This window comes from Triturus cristatus, chromosome 8 (assembly GCF_964204655.1).
Source record: "Triturus cristatus chromosome 8, aTriCri1.1, whole genome shotgun sequence".
Lineage (NCBI taxonomy): Eukaryota > Metazoa > Chordata > Amphibia > Caudata > Salamandridae > Triturus > Triturus cristatus.
Window position 1 is genome coordinate 1,457,525,117 of NC_140591.1, and position 19,932 is coordinate 1,457,545,048.

At 46.1% G+C, this 19,932-nt stretch overlaps 1 protein-coding gene across 2 annotated transcripts in view; it reads right to left on the bottom strand.

The window, feature by feature from the left end:
- The window catches only part of ACER3 (alkaline ceramidase 3), a 252,810-nt gene that overhangs the window by 72,991 nt on the left and 159,887 nt on the right, over nucleotides 1–19,932 (bottom strand). For both annotated transcript variants that reach the window (XM_085623262.1, XM_085623263.1), the window contains exon 3: nucleotides 1,614–1,666. In XM_085623262.1, the coding sequence (XP_085479388.1) occupies nucleotides 1,614–1,666 (53 nt within the window). The remainder of the gene's footprint in view (nucleotides 1–1,613; nucleotides 1,667–19,932) is intronic.

Consider the following 19,932-nt stretch of genomic DNA (forward strand, 5'->3'; position numbering starts at 1 on the left):
AAATAAACTAATTACAACTTTTTATGCAACTCTTAGCCACTGTGAAAACCATTCAATGTGGAACAAAGAACAGAAGAATTAGCAGCTTACTTCTACAGGTCAGTGTCTTGAAATCTGCACTTCGAACAAACAATGACACCTCAGCTGCCTTCGAGACCAGGCGAAGCCCTCGGAAAGAAAACCTGTGCTAACAATTCCCCAACATACAAATGTTGTGGTATGATTCCTTTTACAATAGGGCGTTGAGGCGAAATACCCCCAATTGCCTTTCAGAGTCTGAGAATACGAAGATGAACCTGTCACTACAGAAGGAGAACAATTAAAGAAACTGCACGAAGAAGTTACCACTTTAATCGCTTGCATGTTAACTTCTTGATTAGTGGGCAGTAAAAAGTGTAGTGACGTCAACAGTGCCCCAATTGGATAACAGATGTGAGCTAGAGAAAGTCCTGGCATCTAAACCTGGATAGATCTGTTTAACAAAAATTGTACTTTATTTTTAATGGAAATAGGATGCATGCTTGACGATCTTGTCATAATGCACAAGACAAACCTGCCAGTACCATTATTAAAAAAAGTTTGTTAGATTTATTTGTTTTACAAAAAATATCCCAGCAGTAAACAAGCAGTGTGTGAGTGTGCATTACCACAGTCTATAACTAGGTGTCCCATGGTACCTCTTTTGGCCACATGATACTGCACCTTGCAACATGACCAAGGAAAGGGTGCGAGCTGCCAACTGAGGAGCTGGGGGATCTATGTTCAATTCTGGTGTCATCACGATTGTTTAATTTCCCCCGAGTGCATGGCTAGGTGGCTATATAAATAAAAGCTAGAACTGTAAAATAACAGGAATTCAATGCTCGAGGCGGGCAAGCAGTGTTGTGAGCAAACCTCTGAGGTGGGTGTGGGGGCCTGGAGCAGTGTTGGGGGACGGTTGAGGGGGAAGCCTGGGCAAGCTGTGTCGTGAGCAAAACAGCAGTGACCTCGCAGTGGTGGTGCAGGGTTGAGGGAGGGGTGAGAGGGCTGCATGGGGAGATCAAGGAACCAAGCAAATGAAGCAATGGGACTGCAAGCAAATTAAGTTTCATTGCACAAGTAAACAGAACACTTAAGGAGCCAAGACGCAGCCCAACCAAAAAATAATTATTTTTTTTTAAAAAAAGAGTTCTGAGGTATAAATAAACTGAACAGTAAGAACACATGCAAGAGGGCCTGTCCGCATGGGAAGATACAAAATTCCAAAAAGGAGGAACTACTAAGTGTAATCATCAATGAAAAGTCAGCATTTCTAAAGGACAACAACAGGAACCAATGAAAAAGATGGGCGTTTTTTTCAAGCCCATATCCTAGATACAGCAGGTTTCGAACAGACAGTGCAAGCGCTGCCTAAGCGAGACCTAAAAAGGACTGGATGAACCAGTCTTATTGGAAACATGATGCTGTGAAGAGAAGGAATGCATGAAAACAAATTCAATGGAAACTGGTTTCCTGATGGTGTGATTGCACATAGAATTTCTTTCATAAGCAATTTTAGCAATGATTTAATAAAAAGAATAGGTAAAACGGTAACAGTACATCTTCATAAATATAAGTGATGAGACGAAACCTACCTGCATTTCATACTGAAGGGTCATGTGAAAGCACCAAGAGCCTAAACCGACAGCTGATACAAAAAAAATCACAGCATGTTATGAGGCCACGGTATGCACAAATTTACTGTTTCACATTGTTTAATCAACTTTCTGTTCATGAAATGTAAACAAAACTTTAAAATTTCAATCAGTGACTATCGTTAGCTTCAATTTGCACAGAACAATTTCAACATTCTCTGCCTTGACAGACAGGATGCGTTTTGAACCAAGCATCAGGTGTTTTTCTGAAATTTGCCATTATTAACTACATAACTAGGGATTTTTCGCATCCTTCTTCTAAAGATCCAAAAAGTATAGTCTAGTATTTGTTTATGCGTTGTTTAACTATGGAGTTGGCAGAGTTTTGCTCATTCCGCGTTATGCATGTAATGTGAAGTTCCAGCCAAATTCCTCCACCCACTGAGTGGCGGAGATTTTTCTTGCGTGCAGCTTACCAGTGGTAAGTTGGCAAGCGTGAGTGAGAAATTGCACCCCCTAGCTCGATTTTGAGGAATTAGGAGGGCACCCATTGAGATTTCCCAATGCATGCGGTCGCAACCATTTGCAGTGAGAAACCTGCCACTCCAGTAAAAAATCTACTCAAGTGGCAGCAAAAAACCAGCGTCTTCTGGCGTGCTGCGTTTTGCTGTTCGTGCTGATTTTGCAGAGTGGAACAAGCTCCTGGTACTAAAAATCAGCGGGAGCAGCGTGACGTGCCGATTTCTGCCCGTTCACAGAAGCTCGCAGAGTTACATAATCCTGCAACATAAAACCCCGCGAGTTTCACCCACCTCTACCTATATTATGACCTTGGAGTCGGATGATTTTTATAAGGTGGCATTCGGCCTTCCAAGGTAAATGAAGGCCATTTTTCTATTACAGATTATGTATCCATATTTAGAACATGTTCAGATTCGTTTATTGCACAAAACTCAGTGGTATAAAAACACATTTCACAGGGAGACTGTGTTATTTGACAAATACCTGTAAAAATGACTTATTTGATTAGGAGGCACAGAATCACTTCTAAAGATCCAAAAAGTATAGTCTAGTATTTGTTTATGCGTTGTTTAACTATGGAGTTGGCAGAGTTTTGCTCATTCCGCGTTATGCATGTAATGTGAAGTTCCAGCCAAATTCCTCCACCCACTGAGTGGCGGAGATTTTTCTTGCGTGCAGCTTACCAGTGGTAAGTTGGCAAGCGTGAGTGAGAAATTGCACCCCCTAGCTCGATTTTGAGGAATTAGGAGGGCACCCATTGAGATTTCCCAATGCATGCGGTCGCAACCATTTGCAGTGAGAAACCTGCCACTCCAGTAAAAAATCTACTCAAGTGGCAGCAAAAAACCAGCGTCTTCTGGCGTGCTGCGTTTTGCTGTTCGTGCTGATTTTGCAGAGTGGAACAAGCTCCTGGTACTAAAAATCAGCGGGAGCAGCGTGACGTGCCGATTTCTGCCCGTTCACAGAAGCTCGCAGAGTTACATAATCCTGCAACATAAAACCCCGCGAGTTTCACCCACCTCTACCTATATTATGACCTTGGAGTCGGATGATTTTTATAAGGTGGCATTCGGCCTTCCAAGGTAAATGAAGGCCATTTTTCTATTACAGATTATGTATCCATATTTAGAACATGTTCAGATTCGTTTATTGCACAAAACTCAGTGGTATAAAAACACATTTCACAGGGAGACTGTGTTATTTGACAAATACCTGTAAAAATGACTTATTTGATTAGGAGGCACAGAATCACCTGATTCTTTTACACCAGCTAATTAGTCTGTAAGCAAGGTAGTGCATTTAGATAACAATGCCCAAAAAAACGACTCCATAAGCTTAATCATTGCTCACTGTGTAATTAACCACTTAAGCAAAACCTGATCTTTCTCATTAAAATCAGGGACTATTGTTACATGAACAATACAGGAGCAGCTTCGAAAGCCTCTGAGCTTAGCCACAGTCTTTTGTTTAATCAGCAGTCAATTCATGGAAGTAAAAAATTCTATTTGTAATCATGGCTCATTGGTAGCTCTACCCTGCTACCTGCCCCTTCAAAAATCTCCAGCATAGGAAAGCCGGTTTTCTCTAAACTTTCTGTATTCCTAGCGACATTTTTAAATGCACTTCTCTTACTTTATCACTGACAACCAGACTATATAGTCCAATAATTCACTTATTGTTTTCAAGAAACTTGTTCCCGTTTGAAAGAAAACACGGTTTTATGATAATTGCATCAGAGTAAAGATGTACTATAAAAATACATGATCGGGGGGGGGGGGGGGGGGGGGGGGAATGTACAACAGGTTTCTGCAGCGACGGTTCCTCCGCTAAGGCAGAGGAGCATCGCCCCACTTGCAAAAAGGAAAAATAAAATGATAACGCAATGTTTATTTTTCCATACTGCGCTAGTTTGGTTTTTAGTACCAGGCTGTGTTGTACAGCTGAGTGGAGAACTGTCCTAGGCTCCCAGACCCTGTCTGAGCGGCGAAACAGGCAGCTCAGACCAATCACGAAGCTGCGGTCATGCTGGTGACAGCAGTGTTGTGATTGGCTAGGTGAGTCTGGGAGCCTGTGTGCTTCCTGCCTCTGTGCGTCGTGGAGAGGACGGAGGAGAGGCGGCAGCCGGCAGGTAAGTTAATTTTATTCGCCAATCCCCCCCCTCCTCACCCGTTCTATTCAGTAGCAGCCACCACTGTGGTTGTGTTGCTGTTTCAGGGTTCAGCCTCATGGTTTATATTGCCAGGATCCCTTGATGATAATATTACAGCCTTGCAGGTTATGTATACAGTGCATCGAAAATAAGAGTTTGCTTCGACACATACAACATATTGCAGCTCATTCTATGTTTGTCGGTCCTCTTGTCGGATTGTTTTGCGGCTAATAGTAGCACAAGGAGGTATTTACAAAAACAATAAAAGAATTCAAAGCCAATTAGTCTGTCCTGGCAAGCTGAGGCAATCATTTTAATGCATTGGGAATATACCAAAATTAAAAAATAAAATACATGTTTGTAATAAATGTGAAATAACAAAAAATTATCTAAAATGTTAATAGAACAGTATGGGTGCTTTGTACCCGGCAAGTAAACTTGGAAAGGAATAGAAGCACTTTTCAGTTTTAATGCACTTCACAAGAAAATATGATAATTACTGCTGCAAAGAAAATAAGTGTCAATTACTGTAACATGAAGAAATGGATTTAAACACAGAGTGACTTAAAACGTTTAAAAAAGAAAAATAATCAAAGAATAGAAGGCAAAGGCATTGATAAAGTAAAACATTGGCCCACCAGCCTTGGTATTTGGTAGTGCACTTCTTTTAAGGCGGATGTGCACACGTGATCGTGAAACCACTGTTTTGCACAGTGCAAGCCCACCATTGGCTGAAGGGGAGTAACACATTGGGCCACGCTTCATACTGTGGTGGATGGAAGCAAAACGTAAATGACTGACTCAAAGTCCCTCTAAGTAAGAATATATGTATTTTTTATGTAATATCTAAAATGTGGTGCTAAGAGATCTAAGCTATCTCTAGGCCTGACCTAACCAGGGCACGACTTGAGTTGCAGCCGCCTGGTAAATTAGAGCAACACGTCGTGTTGTAAGAACGGAGCAGCACTTTATTTGCAAATGAGAACCTGAACAAGAAGTCTAGCAATCACCATTCGAGGGTCAAAGGTCGGAATTAGATATGCAGATCAGTTCTGTGCTGGATTACAATCTCATGCATTGCGTTCGCCTTCTATTCGAGTCCCTCAAGCATGTAATAGAGTTTCAACGAGTAGGAACTTCCTGCTTCAATCAATGATTTACTTGCACGCTGCTTGGCGCCAGACCCTGCACTTTTGTGTAACCTTGAGAATGTGGATGAAGGGTGACACCACCACAATGTCTGCTGTTTGTAATTCCAGCTACCATCCATGAGCCACCAGATAACGTCCTGTGTCCCCACCTGTCAATCACATGATAAAGCATGAGAAACTAGTGTGGTGCCCACCTCGGTTCATGTCATCACTGACTGTTTCCAACCCCTGGCTTTAAAATGACAACCTAATGCATTCTGGGTATTGTAGTCTTGGTAGGCTTCTACTTAAACTAGTAAGACCAGCAAACTTGTTAGCATTGACCCATATATAAAAAGTCCAGGACAGGAAAGATGGTACCCATGATGACACTGGTCACCCAAACTGAAGAACACACACAATAAAAAAAGACAAGAGGTTTGGCTTTTCGATAGTACTTGCACACAGAGACAAGCAACCACTGTGGTCTGTGGAACACTCAAACAGGGCACCACTCCAACATATATCCATTTACACAGACCAGAATGTATACCTTCACTCATCCACTCAGAACAAACAGAGAACCAGACAACTCGCGTACAGGCCTCGGTATATATTTAGGCAACACACTCTTGCACACCTAGTGCAGAAGAATCAAATGGTCTTAGTGTGGGGAAAAGGTAAACTCTGGAGGTGAAAATGATTTTTACTGGACCAACTAGGTATATATCGATGCTGCAGTTGCATATAAATGTATATGCTTTCAAGGTCCCGCAAGATAAAATGTACACCCAAATATCGAGCCCACAGGGAAAGCACTGTGATGACCACGAAGTCCACACACAATGTATGGAGAACTTTGGTTTCCACAAAACCCATTTCTTTGATATCCATTATTCACAACAACACTAAAGCATTTCGGTATGTGAAACACAACCAAGGCTTTCTTCATGCAGCACTTTCAATGGAACCCAAGGGAACCTTTGTGTCAAAAACACTCTTTGACCAACCATCTTCAGTACAAAAAATTATTCAATTGATCTGAACTACCCCATGCCATCACATGTTTGGCTCTCCAGAGAGCTATACATTACTATGAGTGATTAGGTTATTTATTGGGCCAGGCAAGGAACATCCAAGGAAACTGCGATAAGCTCAGGATGTTGCCATTTGCCTTACAGCTGGCCTTGTCCATATAGTAGAGTCATCTCTTTGGTGAAGTCTACACCGCCTCAGTGCTGAAGCCATATTGAAATGCAAATGTAAATGTGTGATCTGCAAATGCCTGTCCAACACCCAGCTAAATTATCTGCAAGGCAAAAATAAGTATTTACCAGCAATATAAATATTTGTTTTTCAGCAGAAAAGCAAAACCCAGTTTCAAAAACCTTTAGTTTCTCATCTGGTCACCACTCTTGTAGTTTGAAATACCTTATCTTTTGAATTACAGGAACCCACTTACATGTACCTTGCAAAAAAAGAACCGTTTTCAAATGGTTCTCTATCTGCTCTCTATTTCCCCTGGCAGGCAATACAGCAGAAGAGCACCTGCAGACATATCACCTTGAAGTTCACTTAATTAATACGATCATACCCGTTACTGACCTGCCCAAAGCTCTTTTGCAGCCACCGTAGATCAATATATCAGGTGGTGGTTGGAGTGAAAGAAAGTGGATTATTGGTTTGGGTGGCTGTTAGTCCACCACAGGTAATAGTGTCACTATTCTTGTTAGGCCCAGTAAAGGTTTCAGTAATGCAAACATGAGCTCAACACTCAGTAGCTATGGTATAGAGCTTAACTTAAGAAAATGTGTAAAACATTTAGAATTATCAAAACCGTTAAAAAGTCAAACACACAACACTATGAAAATCACACTTCAATTTATAAAAAGAGAGAATAATATTCTGTACAAAATAACACCAAAACAACAAAAATCTAAAAAGGAGAACCCAAAATGCCAACCACAGGCAACTGGTCGCACTAGATCAGGACAAGGGTAAGGTTTGAGGCAGATTGAGATACAGTGTGGGCTGGATACAAGGCCCAGGCAGGTCCTGGTCAGAGTAACCTCAGAGTTAAAAAACACAAATGCTGGAGAACAGGTAGTCGTTGACAAAATGGTCACGTCAGAGTTTTTTTTTTTTACTTTAAACCATGTGGCAAAGCAGCTCTTGCTGCTGTGCAATAGGTCTTAAAAACACTGGCAAAGCCAATAGATCTCACATATGCTTGACCTATTAGGTTGCCACCCATCCTTGGAACTCTGGGTTTTTTTTGGGGTGAAGGACAACCACCAACTGATATCATTTAAAGGGGTGTTTTTTGCTTCTACCGCCCCCCTCTCTTGTTTTATTTGGAGCTGCAATGTTATAGGGTGCCCTCTAAACCACAATTTTATTTTTCTCTATATAAAAGGTGTCCCCCATGCCTCCCCGTTGCCTTTTGCTGCACTCCTCCTTCATGGCAGATGGAAGAGAATGTGGTGAGAGATCAGCGGGCGCCGAAATGATGGGGAGTAAGAAGTGGTGAAAAGTCTATGTACTTCTCAGGTATATGGCTAAACCTATCACAACCGGGAGAGGATGCATTTTGACACTTAAGAGTTTCCTTTACATTTTGGCAGTAATAAGACGTTTGCCAAAAAAATGATAGAAGGCCATGCTTCCTTTAGCGGTAGATGAACCTCCATTTTTCAGAAGGAGAAGCCACCACTGACGCTGCTACTGTAAACCCTATCACGATGGGTCACCCAAAGGATTTGGTGGCTAACATGGCTATATTTAAGTTGGGGCTTCGAATGCCATGTCCATTTTTTCCTGCCCGGGGAAAAATATCAATGTAATTGAGGTAGTGGGTGAAAACATTAACAAAAACTACACTCCCACTTTGCAACTTTTTTTTTTTTTTATAACAATTTTTATTATTTTCTTTTACCACAGTACAGTACAGCAATTGTCGATTATTCAATCGTTGTTCATCATATAACAAAGTCCGAAGCAGTTCAGCCCCCCACCTCCCGGCAATCCCCCCACACAGGCGCCCATCCCCAACTGTCACACCCCAAATGTTTACCATAAAGGCCTGCACCTCAGTCCGCATCAAGGGTCTCATCTTCAAGTGTTGGTGGTGGCTCGCATATATCTCCCCGATATGTGTTCCATGCCCCCCATATTTTAGACCATTTTTGGGGACAACCCCTCCCTATGTACACTGAGCGTTCGGCTATCATAGCCCTATCCATGTCACGCCCCCATACAGACAGCAGCGGCACCTCTCCCACCCCCCACTTCTGCGCTATGTTCCGCTTAGCTAGCACGATGCCTACTGTGGCCCAACACTGAGCCTGCCTGCCCAGGTCGTTGGGCTCCCATACATTTAGTAGGCAGCGCCTGGGTTCCGGTGCAAGCGACACACCCCCCGCCTGGGACAGCGTACGCATCACTCGCCTCCAGTATTCTTGGATTTTTGGACACTCCCAGATGGTGTGGTAGAAGGTGCCCTCCTCCCCGCAGCCGCGCAGGCAGAATGGATGGGGTGCTCTTCCTATTTTGTGGAGTGTGTACCTGGTGTAGTAGGACCTATGCAGAATCCGGAGCTGTACCAACCGAAGCCTGGAAGGTATCCCTGCCTCCCGGGGGGACGCCAGCGCCTCCCTCCAGTCCGGGTCATCAAAGTCCCCGACATCAGTGGACCACCTCTCCCGCAGGGTGCCCATAGGGTCCGGGAGATTATTTATTAGCTTACGGTACGTGAATGATGTTGCCCGCTGGGGCATATAATCTGTGAGCAGCCTATCCTCCAGTGGTGACGCTTCCGGAACGGAGGCTCCAGGCCCCAAAGCGGCGAGCAGCGCGTGTTTAATTTGTGTGTACCGGAACCATTCCGTGGGCGCCAGCTCGTATTGTTGTTGTAGGCGCGCAAAGGTGATCACTGCACCCTTGTGCCACATGTCGCCCACTGTGGAGATCCCGATGTCGTCCCACTTGTCGAAGCCCCTACTATGCCTAAGTCTCCCGAGCCGTTTCGCATCCCACAAGGGGGTGAGCTGGGTCAAAACTCCTCTCCATCCCAGCCGGGCCTGGGCCGCGTGCCACACGGCCACTGTTTGTCGCAAGGGACCAATGAGTTCCGGGCCGAGCCGCCCATCATACAGGGGCGACAACATACCTCTCGTGCCCAATATGGCTCTATCCGCTTTAAATGCCGGATCCGAGTGCGGGGCATGGAGCCAATAATTGATGACCTTGAGTTGCGTCGCCCAGTAGTAAAGTTGGATGTCGGGCAGTGCTATCCCCCCGTCGTACCAGCCGCGGGTAAGTTTGGACTGTGCAATACGCGTCGGTCGGTTGTGCCACAGAAGACTAGACACCTGCGCCGCGATTGAGCGGAAGTACGCCGGGGGCACTGGATATGGTGTGTTTTCGAGCACGTATATGAAGCGAGGCAGGGACATCATCTTAAAGAGCGCCGTCCTCCCCAGTAGGGTCAGTGGCAGCGCCCCCCAGTGACGGACGTCCCGACGAAGACGGTCCAACGGGGGCTGAAGATTCTTCTGATAGAATACCACTGGGTCCGCCGTGATGTGGACACCCAAATACTTGAACGACCCCTCCGCCACCCTGAGGGGGCAATCCGCCGGTAGTTGCGGCGGAGGGCCACACAGCACGTACATGACGGATTTAGACCAATTTATCGTGTACCCCGACGCCTGGCCGAAGACCCTGCATATATTGAGTAGCGTGAGGATGGAGCGCCGTGGGGAGGCCAGGTACAATAGGACGTCATCTGCATAGAGAGAAACCCTGTCCTCCCATCCATCTGACCATCGGAGTCCCCTTATCGAGGGTTCCCAGCGTATCCACGCCGCCAGCGGCTCCAGCACAAGGGCAAACAATAAGGGCGACAGGGGGCAACCTTGGCGCGTGCCACGCGACAGGGGGAAATCGCCGGACATATGCCCGTTGGCCGCAACATGAGCCAATGGCTTAGTGTACAGGAGACGAATCCAGGCGCAGAATTTGGGCCCGAATCCCAGATGGCGAAGGACCGCGAACAGGAAGGGCCACTCGACCATGTCGAACGCCATTTGCGCGTCCAATGACAGAAGTACCGCCGGCTCACTCACCTGACCCGTCCGGGCCAACACACCGTGCAGACGTCGCAGGTTGTGGGACGTACTTCTGCCGGGCATAAAGCCAGACTGGTCCGGATGTATAATGTCGGCAAGGTGCGGCGTCAGTCTAGCCGCCAGCAGCTTGGCCAGAATCTTGGCCTCTGCGTTGAGGAGCGAGATGGGGCGGTAGGAGGTGCACTCCTCCGCCGGCTTGCCAGGCTTCGGGAGGACCACAATAGTTGCCGTGCGCTGATCCGGAGGGAGTTCGCCACTCTGCAGACTATCAGTAAACATAGCGAGTAGGTGAGGAGCCAGCGTCCCTATCAACCTCTTGTACAGCTCAACCGGGATGCCGTTGGGACCCACCGCCTTGCCCGACTGAAGCGCTCCCACCGCAGCCTGTATTTCGTCCACCGTCAGATCGGCCTCCAAGGCCGTCATCGCGGCCGGGGCTAACCTGGGCATGTCCAGATCTCGAACATACGACATCGCCTCCTCCTCTGACATGGAAGAAGCGGAGGAGTAGACCGCAGCGAAGTGGCCCGCCAGGGTGTTCACTATATCGCGCGGGTCAGTTACCCTCCGACCCTCCCCCGAAATGAGCTGCGCAATCCACCTGGAACCACCCTCCCTTCTATCTAACCATGCCAACAGCTTCCCTGTCTTGTCCCCGACATCATAGATTCTGTGTCGCGTGGCCTCTAGCCGTCGCCTGGTACAGTCCGCCAGGTGCTCCTTATATTTCACCTGCGCCACCTGCAATCCCCGGGAGGTTGCAGGCGATGGATGTGCGGCCTGTTGTGCCTCTGCCGCGGCAAGATCCTCCTCCAGCGACTGTAGCTCAAGATGCCGCGCGCGCCGGTGCGCCGCAATTGAGGCGACCGCGTGTCCTCTCAGGACCGCTTTGTACGCCTCCCAGAGGGTAGCCGGAGAGTCTACCGACGAGGAGTTTTCTTGGAAATAGAGACTAGTAGCCTTCCCGAGTGTTTTGCAGATGTCGGGAACCTGGAGATAACCCGGGTGCAAGGGGGGGACACGGCGCCTGGTCAGGTGGTAGCGCGTGTATTGTAGAAGTAGCGGTGAGTGATCCGATATGCCCCTGGGCCTGATTTCCACGCTGTCTACATACTGGAGACTGCCCTGCGAACCCAAGAAGTAGTCTATTCTGGTCAAACTTTTATGTACCCCCGAGTAATATGTGTAGTGGCGCTGTGTTGGGTGGTGAAGCCTCCATATATCTGCCAGTCCGAGTGCCTCGAAGAAACTCCCGAGGCGAGACGCTCCCCCTCCACCAGCCCGCTCCGAGTGGCGGTCAAGCAGGCCGTCCACCACCGCATTAAAGTCGCCGCCCACTATAAGCTCTCCCTCCGGTAGATCAAGCAAGAAGCTGCTCAGCGCAGGAAGAGTCACAGCATGCAGGGCAGGAGGAATGTAAACCGAAACAATATTCAGGGGGCGTCCCTCCCATTGGGCATGCAGCGCCGCAAACCTCCCCGAACCGTCTGCCCGAGTGCCTTTTATGATTAACGGGGACTGTTTCTTTACCAGTATACCCACCCCGCGGGAACCAGAGGAGAAGTCAGAGTGTATCACCATCTTGTACCCCCATCTATCCATCGCCTTACTAGCAGTGCCCATTAGGTGGGTCTCCTGCAGCAGGACCACCGCAGGGGAGCATCTCTTGAGACTCTGGAGGACCAAACCCCTCTTAATCTTATCGCCTAAGCCGCGCACGTTCCACGTAAGGAGGGAGAGAGGCTGCGCCGGAGTGAGGGGGACCCCAGTGGAACGCCCTAGCGTTGTGTCAGCCATTCCCGCGGCAGGAGCAGCGCACCACTTTGCAACTTTTGGAATTGTGGAGACTACTAGGCAGTCTGTAGCGATGCTCACTGCAATGCTGGATGATTTTGCAAGACATCATCAAAGTGCCCCTGCTGCGTAGTCAGAAAAACTGGCGCACAGTCCAAGCCAACTGGGTGGCAAACAGGCTGGTAGCTGGGTTACTGGTGGGTATGGAGCCCCAGTGGTTTGTGGCCTCGACAATTCTTTAAATGGAGGTCCAAAGTCCGTTCACCGGAGTCCATTTCAATGACTTTTGTGCCTCAAAGGGACTGGAAAGTTCTAGTTTCTTAAGATGTTCTGGTCACACTCAAGGGCACTTCTAAGTCTTGTGTACTGCGTGTGTATTAAGTATTCTTTATTCACACAATTAGATGAAGCATGTTAAAATTCACCTCATCAGCCTTGTGCGAGATCACCTAACAATGAAAGCTTTATAGATGTTCATGTGTGCTCCTACTTATTTAGACAGTTGAGTTATGTTTATACAGTTCTTAATAACGTTCAACTAAAATAATCCTATATCCACACAATCAATTATTGGGAAAAGGAAACAGAACCACAGAGTGGATGATACCAAATATCATGCAAAAGGTGTATGTAGGCCACGGTTGAACGTGCCCCCCTCTCACTAATGCTGGTCCACGCCTCTTGTGTACTCTAGTGTCTCGCTGGTCCTGAGTAACAAGCAGTGACCAGAGGAGTAATTCTAACTAAGCAAAAGCAGCATGGGATAAGCATAAGCTGTCCTGCTGTCTGGAATTTGAGGATTTAGAGCCCAGAAGCTACTATATAGGTTAAATATATTTACTGTTCATAGGTTCACCTCTCTCAATTCTGCATTTTTTTCAAGAATAAAATAAACAGAAGGGCAGCATTAGCATGGACTCAGGTAGAGATGTTTGAAAACTGCTGGTGTAGACAGACCAAAGGCCGCACTGGGAACACAAACCACCCCTGGCAATTCAGTTGGACTGTCCCCAGGGATGGTGGATTGGTGGGGGGGGGGGGGTGCTAGTGAGGAGCACTGCAGCTGCTTTTGTTACAGGGGAGGGATATTGCAGCACTGCTGCCAAACCGGCCTGTAACAAAACTGGCCCTCACCCTTCCGGCCCACTGGGAAAACGTCCGGTGCCCGCTACGGTCAGTCCGGCTCAGAGTCACAGTTAGTAGAGCAACTCAAAGAATGCAGATCTTATGTGCATATAGAGTTTCTCTCAAAACTACTAACGCGGTCTCCAACCATGGAGAAATTGGCATAGATATTTTCTGGAAGGCAGGCCCAGCAAAAGCAGCAACATACTGAGGGACAGGATGACAACAAGCAATGGATGCCTTGGAATGCTTCCAGCTTGAGCTCAAACCTGCTAGGAAACATACTGGCTCTTCTTGCCACATTCTTCCTACATTAACATTGTACTACAATTAATTTTGGACCCCATCTGACTCATTTTGCTGCAGCACTTAGGAAAAATGACAAAGATATTCATCATTAACACCTCATGTTCACTCCCGATCTTATCCACACGAAAACTAATGAGATAGACTTGACATAGGTTCCATTATGCCCACAAACTACATTTCGACTGAACCTTTTTGGGCAAGCAAAATATTCCACAAGCTCCTGCTGCACTGCCCTGCATTGGACAAGAGGAGCGCATGATGCGTGATCAGATCAGACAGTCAATGCAAAATGATGTCGTATTTTTGTAGCATGTATCTGAATCTGAATACATCTATCTATTTGCACTTGATGAATCTTCCCGAAACTTTCCCAAACAATTTTCTTCCTCCTCAGCTCCTACCTGGGAAGTTTTGTCGGGATCCATCAAGCGAAGGCAGCGAAAACAGGAGGGCGGGGCTGGGGGAGTTCCCAAAATGTGATTTCCCCATTCATTTTTCCATAGGACGTTTAGACACAGCCCAAATAGCTGAAGGGATTTACACAAAATTTGGCAGAAAGCTAGATTTAGAGTCGGAAGGAGTGCGGCTTGTGATTTGGTGTAAATTCGTTCAGTAGTTTTTGAGGAATTAAGGCTCAAAAAGGGTATATATCATGCTGGGGAGGCTCCACAGAGCAGACAGATCTAATGGTGAGATCTGGTTGACTGTCACCACATCAACAAGGGTGTGGCTGCAGCCATCTTATGACTCGTGATTCAGTCCCAAGTTCTAACAAAAATGTAAAAAAATAAAAGACATAAGAGGGCGGGGTAGGCATACCCTGACCCCTACGCCTTTTGGTGGGGTCCCAGAGGGAGCCCGCTTGGGGCAAAAAAATATTGTACAACAGCACAGCTGTACAACAAGCCAAATAGTAGAAAAGCAGAGCTATATGGCTTTGCAATGTTGTACAGCAGCGCAGCTGCAGTGCAATATGCTTTAGAGTAAAAACATTTTAAAAAAGGGCTATGATGCAGCACAATGCTGTAAAACATAGCTAAAAAATAATTGACAATGGCAATAGGTCTTGCATAAGCACGACCTATTGGCTTTGTCAATGCTTGTTTTTATAGTCCATTTCTCATCTATCTTGGAAAAAGTTGCATTCGGTGTTTTGTAAATGGTCTACTGTCTTCAGTACATAGAAGAAGTGAAACTTTGGGTTAAAATATCTTGCAAAATATACATTTGTGCCTAAACAAAATTAAGTCCATGCATTTATGATTCAAAGTGCATCTCAAACAGTAGACTGGATTACAATGCAACTGATGTGTTTGTCATGTTCAACATGCCCATCTCATAAATAATGCAGCAACTAGTGGGAGACTGGCCATGGTCACAGCCGGGTGGAGGACTTTGTTAAAACTGCTTGCACAATCGCTAAGTAGTCATCCGAAGAGCCATGTCTTGAGGTCTTTCCTCAACTGGGGCAGTGTGGGGGTTTACCGGAGGAGGAGGTCGTTCCAGGCCTTGGCTGCGAGGTAGGAGAAAGACTTGCCTCCCATTCTGGTCTTGTAGATGCGTGGAATGGTGGCCAGAGAGAGGTCAGCTGATCGGAGGTGTCTCGTGGGTGCGTGAAAGGAGTGACTCGAAGCAGGTTTTTCCCTCTTGGCGATGCGGTTACTCTTAAGATATTGCAATGGCTAACTGGCTGCGCAAAATCCAGAACTGAGAGTATTCTTTTTGTAGTGTCCAGCTGAAGCACATTCATTTGCTATCCTACATGCGCTGCAGCAGGGAGTATAGTACCAGTCAAACTAAGACTCCCTGGATGCAGTCACTTCTTGAAATTACTCATGCTAGGGGTCTAAAAGCAGGTTTTCAGATGTCTCGTTCTCTACTTAAGGATATGAGCAGGTCTCTCTTCTAACTTGATTCTAAGGTCACTGCTATAGTCAGGGCACTACAAGCAGCTGACTCAGTGTCACCAAAAAATGGTCAAAAGAAGAAGATAGATTGTAGCAAATGGTCTCAAAAAAGGTCTTGTATTAGAAGGAAGGGAGTGAAGTAACAGCAAAATTAAATTGTGTCTGGAGCTCTGAAAACTCCTCCAGTTTGACCACTTGATTTGGAGGTGAAAACCATTGGTAACGGGTCGCTCAAGGTTGGGTGCGGCTCATGGTAAAGTTTATTTTATATTCCACTTTTGAGTGCATGTTTTTTGCTTTTGTACATGATGGGCAAAACACACAAGATGATGGACGGAATGTTGCACATTGGCAAAACATTCACCCCCAGTCACAGATCTGGGTTTAATCCATCGTTATTTTGCTCACCACGCCACCCCAGTTCAGACATGGCCATATGCAAATCAGTATTGACCCTGTGGCTCATAGGAACAGTCCAGCCCAAACTGCCAAGCCATTTCTTCCCTGGACCGGAATCAAGCATCCTAGGCCTGGCTGATGACTGCTGATTAGCCAGAAACCGGTCCCAGGATGCTTGTTTCCGGTCCAGGGAAGACATGGCTTGACATTTCGGGCTGGACTGTTCCCATGAGGCACAGGGTCAGACTGATTTGCATATGGCCATGTCTGAACTGAGGTGGCGGAGTGAGCTAAAGAATGATGATGGATTAAACCCAGATCAGTTGACTGGGGGTGAGTGCTTGCAATGTTCAACACTCCATCCATCATCCCCTTTGGTTTTGCTTTGTTCGCCCTATGTGGGCAGGGTATGCCCAGATGTGGGTCCCTTGCTCACCTTGCCACTGGATTCAAGCTAGCCTGGCTGATGATGGCTGATTAGCCAGAAACGGGCCCCAGGATGCTTGTTTCCGGTCCAAGGAGGGCCTGGCTTGGCAGTTCGGGCTGGACTGTTCCCATGAGGTACAGGGTCAAGACTGATTTGCATATGGCCAGGTCTAAACTGGGGTGGCATGGTGAGCAAAAGAATGATGGATTTAACCCAGATCTCTTGACTGGGGGTGAATGTTTTGATTTGTTCTGCATTCCGTCCATCAATTGTGTGTCTTTTGCTTTGTACATGATGGAGCATTATCTAGTTTGGTTGGTTTGAGGCAGGGCAAAGGGGAACCGTTGAGTTCACCTACCATAGATAAGGTTTTATTTATTTGAAAAGTTTTATATAGCGCTGGCTAGATCCGGAGGTATCAGAGCGCTTTACATGAGGATCAGCGAGTTACAGGTTACATAGTTACATCATGTTCGAATCGGGAAGGAATCCATCACACTGTGAAGGCCAACTTACAGCCTGCAGACCACTGTAGTTGACAAAAGGAGGATATGACAAACAGACGTCTTGTGGTCTGTTAAAAAAAACAAATTCCACTTGTTACTGTTGTGCAGAAGCTCATTGATGGAGGAGCGAGGCAGCGGGGAAAAGGTAGGAAAAGCAATCTCTCCATTTTGAAGGAAATCGGTCAAGATCTTTGGGATGGAATGGAGTACACAGGACAGCCGTGAGCCGGATGCTTACAGTTCAGTGTACAATGGCCTTGCACGACCATTTGTACTTGCAGTGTTAAGGTGCTTGAGCAAAGAATGACTAATTGGTGAAAGTTCCAAAATACATTTCTCAATTTGACTTTCGCACAATTAATAAAACACTCAAATACATACACACAACTCCCCTTGCTTCGGAACAAAAGAAACGGAATTGCAATTATTTTGATCTGTGGACATGCTTTGGATGCACGTTGTAGATGTTCGCCAAATGTCCCGTAAAAAGGTGCTTGTTACTCAGTTTTTGTATTTATGTTTTTGCCAAGTATTGCGTCATCAGCCTTGTTGTCTCGTCAAAACTGTTACAAAGTAGATGGAATAAGACCTCCCTATCAACTCCAAGGCCTTTGATTCAGTTCAGGGGGCTGCGTGGTTACCCCACTGGTTGCCTTAGTATGATGCAGGGGGTGGGGAAGTGCGGGGGGGGGGGGGTATGCCAACCTCATGCCCTCAATAGCGTGGATAGCCTTCAAAAAGACCAGCAATGCCCGGCCTTAACTGGTGGGTCTAAAAAAACACAATGGGGAAAAGAGACTACAGGGGTATTAGCGTGGAAGCCATTGGGGGCGCACATGGGAAAAACTGGTGCACACTTAATGCACTGACAAGTTTTTTATTACAGCCAGTGAAATTACATTTCAGACAACGCTCAAGGGCAAAGTTCACCCTCGAGCAGAGAAGGTGAAGGCTGCTAAAGACTCGCATAGACATAGATCTTTCGATGACCTGGTGACCTGCAGAGAGATTGAAAATCTCCACAAACGCAAGGTCAGAGGGCACTGCAAGTGCACGCCTGTCGTTTTAACTTTACTACCTTGAAGTAAACATGAGACCACAGGAAAAGGTCAAAGGTCTGACTACTGGTTCTCACAGCTGTATTTTTTTTTTTTAAGTAAACACAAACGGAATGTGGGAAACAGGCAGTCCAGACAATAAGACTTGCACCATCCAACTAATACCAAGTCTGCACAGAGGCCTCATTCCCAAGAGCAGCAATGCGTCGAGAAAACTAGGTGTGAGCGAAGGTAGGACATTCCACCTACTCAGAACAATATTTTTTCAAAAGTCAGAAATGTGAAATTTGTGAAGGTTACAGTGGTTGGGAATAAAGCAGCCAAACATACACAAAGCAAAGTTGTAGCAGGAGAGCGTTTCTAGAGAAAACAAAGTTTCTGCAAAAAAAAAAATCCAGCAGAAATAATTTAAATCAGAATTAAATAGCCTGAAAAATGCACCCCAGGCGAAGTACCAAACTTTGCAAGTTGGTGAAATCGAAAGATTGTGTACTTTGATCAGCTTCGCTAACGAGGCAATAACTTCACACCTTCCTTAACCCAAAAAAAAAAAAAAAAAAAAAAAAAAGCCACTAAACCTAGAGGAAGGCAGCTTAGTTGGGGTGGGCTGTCCAAGACGGCTGCTGTGAGCACAGCACAAAAGTAGCAGGCAGAGGACACTGCATGCAAGGTGGTGGAGAGAAAGTCAAAGGCTAGAGACGTCACATTTCATTACATCTCCTCATCCTTCAGGCACCCTTTTCTGAATAAGTTTAATTGAGCAAAAAAGGCACCATGTGAGACGCTTGCCAATCAATCACAACTTCATTTGTCTTTACCTACAATAAGAATTTAACTTCTTTAAGTAGGCAGTTAGGAGAATGAATGACATAGATGCTCGCACTTGGAAGGCTAATATTTTTTCTATTTTTTGACTACTGGTAAGCTAACAGAGAAAGAATAAAACCTTCCTGTTGTAAATCATTCAAGAGAATAAAACACATTCAAATAAATAAACCGTAGAAAGGGTGGCTCGGGAGAGTCCCTCAATATATTTATTAAAATCCAGAATCTCCTAACAAACACCCTGCTTGGAGAACCTACATTTGATCTGTAAGGACAGAGGCTATCTCAATGCATGTTGAAAGCTGCTTAACATAGCTCCTCAACTGGTTTTAAGTAGAACTTCACGAACACACCATCCTTCGACCAGTCTGCTGCTCTCAAGATATCCTTCACACATCCTCCTGCCAGAAATAACTTACAAACCATCGCCCCCTAGTAGAGTGAGCCGCCAACCTCTCCAAATCCACCCTTGCTCTTACATCACCAAATGAACACATTTAGCTGTAGCAGCTGGTTTCACAGCACCATGGAACATCACATCGGGCCACCCGCCCAAATCACACAAACCCTCTTCTCACTGGAAGACATTTAACCACACAAAATGTTGTCTCAGTCTGAAACCTTGGATGAGAAAAAACAAACAAACTCAGGCTTCATATGCAGGGCCAGCTTTAGCGCTGGTTGTGCCCGGTGCAACAATGTTGGTTTGTGTATTTCCATCCATGGTGGAGGTGGTGACCACCTCCACCACGAATTCCCTCACCACCACGTTTTAACAGTGCCCCTCAAGTGTCCATAACCACTCTTTTTCAGATGCATTTAATTAGTTACATAGTACCAATCATACCAGTGTAGGATGTCAAGGCACGTTGCATCACACACACATTACACAGAGACAATCCTACGTCTGTAAATCAGGGTATAGGAAATGTTACATAAGACAGAGGACTACAAGATTTAGGAGTGAAATGTCATCCATACTGGTCGGCAGTACGGTTTAATAGTGCTTGCTCTGGAGAAGCATAAATTCAGAACTCAA